The sequence below is a fragment of the Suricata suricatta genome, chromosome 13 (assembly GCF_006229205.1).
Source record: "Suricata suricatta isolate VVHF042 chromosome 13, meerkat_22Aug2017_6uvM2_HiC, whole genome shotgun sequence".
NCBI lineage: Eukaryota > Metazoa > Chordata > Mammalia > Carnivora > Herpestidae > Suricata > Suricata suricatta.
The window spans coordinates 48,418,050-48,429,028 of NC_043712.1; the positions used below are offsets into that span (position 1 = coordinate 48,418,050).

Sequence of the window (10,979 nt, forward strand, 5' to 3'; positions counted from 1 at the left end):
AATATTTTTTCTGCCATGATTCATGACTGTGGGGCATTCCTGGTTATGTGGGTTATTTCAGGTTATGTTTCCACAGGTTTATTTGTCTACTGAATGCTTTCCCGCTTCCTTACTAATTTTTTACATAATTTTTAAATAGCGATTTTTGATCCTTTTCATGTCACAGAGCTTCAGACAGTTCTAAGTTCAGAGAATGACCCTGAGACCCCTGAACAGTTTTATTAGTAAGAGCATCCTATCCCATAATGTTTCAGAACTCCCCTTTTTCATCTCCTGGGCTTTTTAGCAAGTGATGTGAGGACATCTTGGGGTTGTCTTCCACAAGAAGTACCGCTCTTCAGGCTTCAGGCTGCAGAGTACTGACAGCCACGCTCCATTATTTAGCTCATCTCCAGATAAGACTGGGTTTGGCAGACAGAAAAGTGGCTTGCATCAGCGCTCCCTGGGCAGCCTCCCGGCAGTCATCACCCACTGCCTACGTCCTCCTTCCTTGACTCTTCCTTTTTCTCTTCATACTCTTTCCCTTCGTATTCCCTTTTACCTCCTCCTCCTCCTATTCCCCGGCTCTCTTTTCTTTCCCCTTTCCTTCCCAGAATTTCTGTCAGAAACTAAATAGAAGCAGCCAAATTCAAAATACCTTTCAGCGTGGTGAACCTGACACTGACCTTCAGCATCTTGTGGGGATGGACGTCATGCCTATCACCTCATCCTTCTTTCTCATTCTCTCTGAAGCCCCAGCCACATTCCACCCTACTTTGTTCTGTGTGATGGTTCCTTTCCTTTCCTATTTCCTTTGAGAGTGTGCACTCTGGTGCATGTTCATGGCCTACACTGAGGCACCCTCACCCTAGAGACTGCCTTGGCAGTAGCAAGGTGTCAAGGCTTATGACTGATGGAGCTTGGAAGCAGAAAGGGCTTCATCCTGTGTCACCTTGACCATTGGCATCAGCCATTGGCCACTCTCATTTAGGGCTTTTGTCACCTCCCCATCCACCTGCCCCTGGGACACAAGTCACTACTATGGCCACACCCCATGATTGCCATTTTTGAGGAGGGGAAGCTAAATGGATGCCAACCTGTCACATCCCACCTAGGAAAAGAGACTCTCCAAGAGAAACATTTGGGTTTTGCTTTGGTTTAGTTCACTTTGGGCTTGACTAGAAAAGTAAAATGAGATCTTCTGTCAATATGCTGCTAGAGAATCCAGCCAATGCAATGCCTACCGAGAAAATTGGAGAGGTTGTGGTGTATTGAAGGACTCATCATATCTGAATCTATGGCAATAACTAGTCAGTTTAAAATGAGGCTCCTTTGTACCTTGAATGTTCCCGAGGGAGGGGCAAAGGGAGAGGGAATCAAGGACTAAAAGAGAATGTACTATGTTTCACTAATTTCTACATTTTTGCATGCTTGTTTTTTTCCTGTGCTTGTTGCATGCATTTAACCATTAACTATGTCAATAATGGAGACAAAATTAAGTGTTATATTTGTGGTATAGTCTGTTTTAAATTATTATTTTGAGTATTTTTTTCAGCACCTTTCCTAAGCATCTCATCACCGACAGACATTACATGCTGTGCTCCATTGATCATTTTTTACCCTAAATCTCCAGGTGGTATCAGTTGCCTCCTTTAGGCTTTCATTGCAGCTGACTCAGCTAATTCAGAAAGCTTGGGTGCATGCTCCCAACTCATTTAGAAGTTTCAATATTAATTAAGATAGATGTTAGAACAACTCAAAGGACGCCTGGGCTTGGATTTCTCCATTGTCACAGGCCAATTCGGAGATGAACATTTAATTCCAGAGAAATGCTGTGTCTCCAGAGCAGCTCTGTGTCTCTCAAGTTGTTTTGGATCTCAGCAGGAGGGGGAGTTTTAGTGATTGTTGGTGCCTTCATTTATTTTGTAAGCAGTTGGGAGGAAGGGAAGAGGTCCACGTCAAACCTCTCAACTATGGTCTGAGAGCTTGAGATTCTCACAGAGATTTGGGTTAAAGAAACAAAGGTAAGAAAGTACCCTTCGTGCAGGGTCTAGGGGGTTGAGCAAAAGCTGTGGTCGCTGCTATCATGCAGCGTCACTGAGGAAGCCACGTGCCTGTCTCACCAATGTTTTACGCCACATTCCACGAGCCCCTCTCTTTGTCTTCCTCCTCATTGTGTGTCCTCTCCACTGCTTTCTCTTGCTTCAGGGAGGTTCAGAGAAAAGGCTTCCATTCTCCACAAGATCGCCAAGAAGAAATGCCAGGTGGATGAGAATGAGAGGCAGAATGCAGCTGCCAATCACGTGGGTGAGTGCAGACAAACTTTCATCCCATGCCTTTCCTGGAGTGCACGGAAGGGAGCAGGGAGGGAGGACCCAGCGTGGGCACCCTTGATTCAGTGCAGATGTGCAGCCCTGCAGCTCAGCCCTTTCCTGGGTGTCAGGAAGAGCCCATTTCCTGTGGGGGGTATAGGGCATGAATGGATGTCCTGTGTCACCTGCTCTAGGGGACTTCAAGAAGAGTAAATGATTCTATGAGGAACCAAAGTAAAATCAGCTTCTAACCAGGCATTTCCCTTGAAGAGTAGAAAATCACTTCATTTCAGGAATGCCACATAAAGAGCGCATGCGCAACATGCACACACACCTGTCATTTAATGTTTAACAAAAGGTGAGATTATCCTTTCTGAAATTCTTGCCTGGTAACTAGATATTTACACTTTACATTTATGACATTGCCTATACCACACTCACTAGATGGTTCACTTGGTCACCCCTCAACTGAGGAACAGGGTCCCTATGAAACAACACCACCTCCGCTTTCTCAAGAATTCAGCAGTACTCGTCCCGGTCTCTTTTGGCTGATTTTTATGAGCAACTGTGTGACCAGATCGTGACACTCAGACATCTTAATTTAACTGGGAACATGATATTCCTCCTCTCCTGTCTGCAACTATAACTCACTAATTCCAAATTCAAACTAAATTTAACCTAATCTATGTCTATGCTACAAACGATGCTATCGCCCAAGAAACTGCAATGATCTGCAGACAAAATTCAGCAGTGTTGCCTCAAAATACATAGCACTCCTTAGAAGCGTTTCTGCCTCTCCTGTTACCCTGACTTCTAGTTCAGGGAAAATCTTCGGCCAAGAAACAGTCAAGATTCCATTGGGTATGAAAAGATAAACTTGAAGGAAATAAGCTGAACTGTTAAATATCATGTGCAGATTTTCTTCTTATTTGTTCCTGTCTGTTCTCAGACATCTTAATTCCGCTCAAGGACCTGAGAATCCCATGTTGGCCACGGTCAGGTTTGGCCATTGCAGGCTGACCTTAAAGTTGTCTCACTTCAACCAATAGACACCCCATACCCGAGTTTCAGTATTTCCTGAGGTACTTAGTGTTTGGTATTTTTAACAACCGGACCAAGCATATTAGGATTAAGCAGCAGAGCTGCACACAGCGGAACATCATATACATAACACCATCACTATTAAAAACAAGGAAAGATAAAATAATTTGAGTGTCTATGGCGCTTTCCATGCTTAAATATATTTATGTCTCTGGGGACATCTGGGTGGCTCAGGTGGTTAAGTGCCTGACTCTTGGTTTTGGCTCAGGTCATGATCTCATGGTTCGTGAGTTTGAGCCTCACATTGGGCTCCATGCTGACCGTGCTGAGCCTGCTTGGGATTCTGTCTCTCCCTCTCCCTCTCTTCCCCTCCCCTGCTAGCTCTCTCTGTCTCTCCTCAAAAATAAATAAATAAACTTAATAAAAAAACTATCTTTGCCTCTGTATTCCACAACTAAGTACCTGAATTAACAAGCATTTCCCTATGATTTGCAAACTTTGGCCACTTAAAACTCAATAGTTTTTATGTGACTCTCAAAATATTTTCCAGTGATGAAAATGTATAGTCCTTTGGAAGTTATTGGGGAAAAAAACATTCTGACACTCTGTGAGCAGCTTGATGCCACTCGTATCTGATACTGATGAGTATTATGATATTCCTGGCAATCCTGACATTGAACCACACAGCTTCCTTGTCTCCTGGAATCCAAGAATTACCCAGCACAGCATGAGCATGAAGGCCTAAAACCATTTATACTTCCCTCCCACTGAAGTCAGGGCAGACCGTGATAGTACCTGATGACTGGTCACCTGAGGTGCTCCTCTGAGCCCAAAAAATAAACCTACTAGCACAAGGCAGTTACTGTGATAATGAACAGATCGTTTATGTGTCTCTGTTCTGACACACCACTAAGTGCTTTATATGCATTTTTAAATTTAATTTTTGCAGCTATACCCTTTGATTGTATTGTTGTTAGCAGTAGCAACATTAGTACATCACTCCAGTTTCACAGATGAGGAAGCTATATCTCAGAGAAGTTAAATTACTTGCTAAGGGTCCCAGAGCATAAGCAATAGAGCCAGTATGTGAGGCTGGGCTGATCTGTGATGCCTGGTGTCAGAGTCCAGTGACCCTGAAGTCACTTTGTTAACTCCCAGAGGAAAACTGAAACCTGTGCTTGCTGAGCTTGGCTTCATGCTCGCCAGATGTTACCTCTCACTTAGGAATGGCCGACTTTGGCCTCTGTTTCTTGTTTAGCTTCCCCTTGCTGGGCTTGCAGTAGGATGCCCAGGTGGGGAACGTGCTGAGTAGTGTTCTACAGGCATTTTCAGAAGGCCAGGCTCGTGAGCCTCCCCCCACCACCTAGACTTTGGCAGAGTTGTGCTCTCTCAGAGCCTAGAGAACTGGAGCCAGAAGCAGTGGGCCATAAGGTCAACCAGTTGAACGCCCTCATTTTTTTGTTTAAAAAATGTTTTACTTTTTTTTAATGTTTATTTATTTTTGAGAGAGAGCGAGCAAGACAGAGCATGAGCAGGAGAGGGGCAGAGAGAAAGAGAGACATAGACTCCAAAGCAGGCTCCAGGCTCTGAGCTGTCAGCACAGAGCCCAACATGGGGCTCAGACTCACGGACCATGAGATAATGACCTGTGCCAAAGTCGGGTGCTTAACCGACTGCACCACCCAGGCACCCCTGAGCCCCCTCATTTTACAGATAAGGTTCCAGAAACCTGGAGGAAGGAGGAGACTTGCCTGAAGTGGCAGCCTGATAGTTGTGGGGTGGAGCCTAGGACCCAAGTATCCTGGGGCCCTAGCCAATAAATATCCTTTCCAGAATATAGTACAAAAGAAAAGATCCTGTTGTAAAAAAAAAAATATATAGCTAAGAAGTGTGTAGACTGAGTCTGGTTTTGGTGAAAAACTGTCTGTGTTCATGTTCTTGAGTGGCCACTGGGTAAATTTGCTTAGTCTAGAGAAGCACACCATGGGAGTTGAAAGGGACTCGAGATATCAGGCCAGCATAAGAGATCCAGAGAGCTATTAAAGAGAGTAAGAACACTGATTTGCTGAAGGATGTCGGGGAGAATGGTAAAACTCCTTTGTCATTTGGCACAACCCCAGCCCTGGGCCTTACCACCCCTCTGGCCCGACATTTTAGGCCATTGTTCTTTCTAATATGGCTCCTGACTAAACTGACTCCATTTGCTTTCTTTGTGTGTGTCTAAATTCTATCAGAAAAAATCGAGCTCCCAAACAGCACCAGCACAGAGGTTGAAATGACACCACCCAGTGATGCTTCAGAACCTGTGCAAAATGGAAATCTCTCCCACACCATTGAAGCCGCAGAAGCCCAGGTACAGCTCTTTTCCATTGGTCTTCTGGGCCGCTGCTAGAGATGCCTTAACATAGACGCACAGACCCCACGCTCTCCTCGGGGGCCTAAGCTCCTGGCAGGGCAACATCAGACAGAATCGTTTCTCTCGTGTGTATTTCTCGGCACCCGCAAAGGGCCCTGCCTGTGTCAAGCTCTTTGTTTATTGAATGAATACACATATTATCGAGGCCACTGTTTCTCAGAGTGAGATTGGCGGCCTCATGCACATAATCTCCTGAGGCAAAAATGCAGATCGCAGAGCCACACTCTAGACCTGATGAAACAGACACTGGGGAAACAGCACCCCGGTATCAGCATTTTTAACTCACTTCCCGGGTGATTCTTAATAAATGATAAAGTTCGATGGCTGTTACAGTATAATCATTTCTCTGTGGCTTCATGATCAAGATTAAGTAACAGGGAAACTATAGCCATCAAAGTTAACCCCCTTTAACTTTCCCTGTCTCTGCAATGGAAATTAATCAACACTCTGGCCCATTCCACCTCAATGGTGCAACCAATAGGTAGCTGTTTGATCTAATGTTATAACACTTAACATTCACATGCGCTATGTGCCACAGGTTTGGGACCAGGCACTTTACATATGTTATGGCCTTTAAACTTCACAGCTGAAGGTATAGGCCTTGACTGTCTCCATTTTACAGTTGGGGGAGCTAAGGCTTGACAGGATGAACTGGTTAATCGGGATTATGTAGCTGATGGTAGTTGAGCTGAGGCTCAATCTCAGGACTATCTAAATACCACATCTGCACTGTTGCCAATACACAGTACTGCCTCTGGACCACAACTGTTCACAAAAGTCAGCAGAACCACCCGAAAGTAAATGATGCTTGCCAGATTTCTGGACTTCATCCTTATCAAGTGAATCTGAATTCCTAAGGCATAGGGCCCCAACATGCATTTTAATCAGGCACCCTGGGTCAGTGTTTCACAAACTCAAACGTGCTTATAAAGCTCCTGGGGGATCCTATTAAAATTCCAAGTGTGATTTTGTCAGGTCACAGAGTCTGCAATTCTAATGAGTCCCCTGGTGATTCTGGTGCTGCTGGTCCGAGGGCCACGCTTTGAACAGCACTGCTCTAAAGTTTGTGACCTACTTCTCTAGATAGAATCTTCCCAATGAGCTGAAAAGTTACACAGTGCCCACAAATAGAAACCAGACTACAACAAATCTATTTCAGTATTGTCTTCTTTTGTACCAGGATACACTCTGCAATGAACCTGTACTTATTGAGGGGGAAAAAAAAAAGCTAATTTTGCCTGTTGCCCTTATTCCCTGAAAGAATATGCAAGAAAAGTCTCTTCACTTAATGGAAAGGGTAAAGATATTGAGCACCTTTTCGTGTGCCTATCGGCCATTTGTATATCTTCTTTGGAAAAATATCTAATTCAGGTCCTTTGCCCATTTTTTAATCAGATTATTTTCTTTGCTCTTGAGTTGGAGGTGTTCTAATATCCAAAATATCTTAGCCTCTTATCAGATATATGGCTTGCACATATATTCTCTCATTCCACAAATTGCCTTTCATTTTGTTGATGATTTCCCTTGCCATGCTTTTCCAAGACGTACATATATCAAATGACTGCGTTGTATGCCTTAAATAGATATGATTTTTATTTGTCAATTACACTTCATTAAGGCTGGAAAAGAAATAACTAAAGAAATGGTAAAGAAATTGAGCTGCTTCTGCCCTGTCTCATCTGCCTTCTGGGTTCTCGCCCTTCTGCCCAGAGCCCTGTGGTCCCTTCGCATTAGCTCAAGGGTAAGCTAGCAGAGCAGCTGACATCCACGTGGATGAGCAGCATGTGGCAGCCAGGGGCAGGCCCAGGGACATCTGGCTACCCTTGGGGATGTCACAGTCACAGGTGTGCAGAGAGCAGCGTAGCCAGCGTGCCTCTCCATCTGGCTGGCTGAGGGACATCTGTGACCCCTGCAACGAAGCACTTTGCTACAGAGGAGAGAGAGCGAACCCCGCCTGACCCCTCTCTGAGCAGAGCTGTGCCCCAGGGTCTCATGCAGGGAAACAGGACAGACTTGTGTGCCGCCTCAAGGGCAAACAGAGCTCCAGAGAGCCACCCCACCAGCTGGCTACAGGAAGGCACATCCACCAGGAGTGTGTTACCTCATCTCGTTTTAGTTTCCTCATCTACAAATTACAGATAATAATGGCGCTGGCCTCGTTTGGGTTATTAGAAGAGTTACATAAGATAATGTATGTTAAGCGCTTCGCACAGAGCTAAATGCTGCTATTTATATTGTTATGTGCCCGTGCTTACCATATAAATCCCATCCAAGATGTTCCTTCCCTGAAGGAGTTCATTTAGGTAAAATCAAAATATAATACATATAAATAGATATAGATGGACACACACACATACACATAAACATATCTAAACATGCATACACACATATATATCATGTTTGGGGGCATTTAGGATATAATAAATAAGCAAACATTTGTGGTAAGTAATTATAGCCCGGTGTGATCACAGAGCTCTGTACCAAGTGCTCTAGGAACCTGCCATTGGAAGAAGTTGACTCTAACAAGGGAAAGTGTAAAAGCTTCCTGGAGGAGGTAACATTTGACTGGGTGTTGATGAGTAAGTAGGAATTGGTTGCTCAGAGAAAGAGATGGTAACAAGTGCAAAGGAGTAAAACCTGAAGAGGAAGTTTGTGTTTCATGAGCAGTGAGAAAGCCAGTGAACCCAGAGACTGAAGTACAAGGTGAGGAGTGAGGAGAGATCCTCTGGGAAAGGTAAATTGGGCAGAAACTCTTCAACCATTCAATCAGAAAATTTTCAGTTACCAGGCACTGTGCTGGGCACACATTGTAGCAGAGCAGAAAATTTGCAAATAAAAACCAAGATATACTTAGAGATGATGGTAAGGGCCCTGGTGACATGACAGAGGACTAGTGGAGGATCCCTGTAGGCTGGGAGATGAGGGAGGACCTCACTGAGGGAGTGGCATTTGAACCGAGACTGAAAAGCCAACAAGGCAGCCAAGGAATCAAATGAGTTTGGCTTGTTTGAGAAACAGAAAAGTCAGTGTGGCTGGTGAGTGGGAAACAGAAGGAGGGAGAGAAGATGGGGCGATATGGTTGGACAGGAGGGCCAAGCAGAGCTGGCTGACCTGGTAGACCATGGTAAGTCAGTTGACTTCCTTCTAGGGCTGCCACAAACCATTGGAGGTTCCCAGAAGTGACCCGCACTTCTAAAAAATCCTTAGGGCTGCACTGCTGTGAGAAGAGTAGATTTGGGGCAAGAGGGTTGTCTACCAATAGTGAAGTAAAGAGGTCACTGCAGAAGTTGAGGCTAAGAGCCGAAAGCAGCACAGACGAGTGCAGTAGACATGGAAGTGTGGAGAAATACATGCATTGCGAGGGCATCGTAGGCACCACCAAGCACTCTGGACTTTACCCTGTCGGGAGTGGGGAACAGAGGGTTTAAAGGAAGTAATGGAGGATAGTGCTTTCAGGATGGTCAGGAAGCGGCCAGAGAGAAGGAAGATTGGATATAGGGCAGCAAGCCTGTTGGTTCAAGGATTAGCAAACTATGGTCTGTGGCCAAATCCAGCCTGTAGGCTGTTTTAATTCAACCTATGAGACAAGACTGTTTTTACATTTCTAAAGGTTGTTTTTTTTTTAAAGCACTAGCAGCATATGTGACAGAGACCATATGGACCACAAGGCCTAAAATATTTACTATCTGGCCCTTTACAGGAAAAGTTTGTCCACCCCTAGACCATCTGTAGTCTTTCAAGAAAAAAGAAAGAAAGAGAATGAAGAAGGTTTTCATGTATTGATACAGAATGATCTTCAATATATGTTCGATAAGATAGGCATAATGCCAAATTGTATCCACTGTAGTGTATTTGTATGATGGGGGGAAAACTATGTCAATAACATAAGTTTTTGCTCAGGATACTATCGAAAAAACTGGCCATGCTGACTACCTCCTGAACCAGGGCCTGGGTAATGGGGAGCCAGAGTGGCAAAGAGCAGCTCTCTGAAGCTTTTAAATTTTGAACTAGTTAACTGTATTGCCTATTCCAAAAAAAAGTCCAACAATAATAAAAAAATAATAATGGGTTAAATTAAAACAGAATCAGTTTGTTTTAGTGGTTTGATATGAGAGACAATGGAGACAGGCCACATGAATTCAAATCCCTGATCTGCCATTTACCTGCTCTGTGACATTAGCCAAGTTACCTAACCTCTCTGTTCTCCATTTTCCTTCTCTGTGAAAGATAATCCTGTTTCATAGCATTGTTGTGAGAAGAGAGTGCTCTTGGAACAGTTCTTGGCACATAGAAAACACTGCCTGGATGTTTGCTACTATTAGCAGTACTTAATCAACCTTAAAAACTGGTATTACGTAGCCCAGGTGACAAGACCTTAGACCAGGTATTGGCTGTGGCATGGATGGCAATGGCTGGATTTGAGAGCAGTGTCTGACATGGAATTGAGAAGATTTGGTCGCAGAGAGTGAAGGAGAGGGAGGTGGAGATGATCCTGAGACTCTCAGGCTGGGAACGCTGGGTGATGGGGTAAATTAAGGCCACGACAGCAGAATCAGAGCCCCCCCAAAGCACAGCTTCGCAGAAGCGACTCAGTCCTTCATTATGTCGGTTTCCTCTCTCTCCGAGTTGTATTTTTACCTAGCTATGTGAAGAATGAGGTGTACATCCTGGCTTTATTAGTGGAAATTATGAGTCCCATACACCATGTGCCCATCGCTGGTATTCTCCGGAGAGTTTAGCCTGTCTCATGTAATTAACCTGCTGTTTAAAAACCCCTATTTGGCACATGAAGTGATGCTCAGCGTCACTCAGCATCAGGGAAATGCAAATCAAAACCACACTGAGATACCACCTCACGCCAGTCAGAGTGGCTAAAATGAACAAATCAAGAGACTATAGATGCTGGCGAGGGTGTGGAGAGACGGGCACCCTCCTACACTGTTGGTGGGAATGTAAACTGGTGCAGCCGCTCTGGAAAACTATTGATAGAACTCCCCTATGACCCAGCAATATCACTCCTGGGGATCTACCCAGAGGATACAGAAGTGCTGATGCATAGGGGCACATGTACCCCAATGTTCATAGCGGCACTGTCAACAATAGCCAAATCATGGAAAGAGCTTAAATGTCCATCACCTGATGAATGGATCAAGAAGATGTGGTGTGTATATATATATATATGTATATATATGTATATATATATACATATATATACATATATATATATATAT

General features: G+C 44.3%; 1 protein-coding gene across 3 annotated transcripts in view; it reads left to right on the forward strand.

The window, feature by feature from the left end:
* The window catches only part of SLC24A2 (solute carrier family 24 member 2), a 250,173-nt gene that overhangs the window by 203,036 nt on the left and 36,158 nt on the right, over positions 1–10,979 (forward strand). For all 3 annotated transcript variants that reach the window (XM_029920831.1, XM_029920829.1, XM_029920830.1), the window contains 2 exons: positions 2,188–2,286; positions 5,567–5,685. In XM_029920831.1, coding sequence (XP_029776691.1) covers positions 2,188–2,286; positions 5,567–5,685 — 218 coding nt within the window. The remainder of the gene's footprint in view (positions 1–2,187; positions 2,287–5,566; positions 5,686–10,979) is intronic.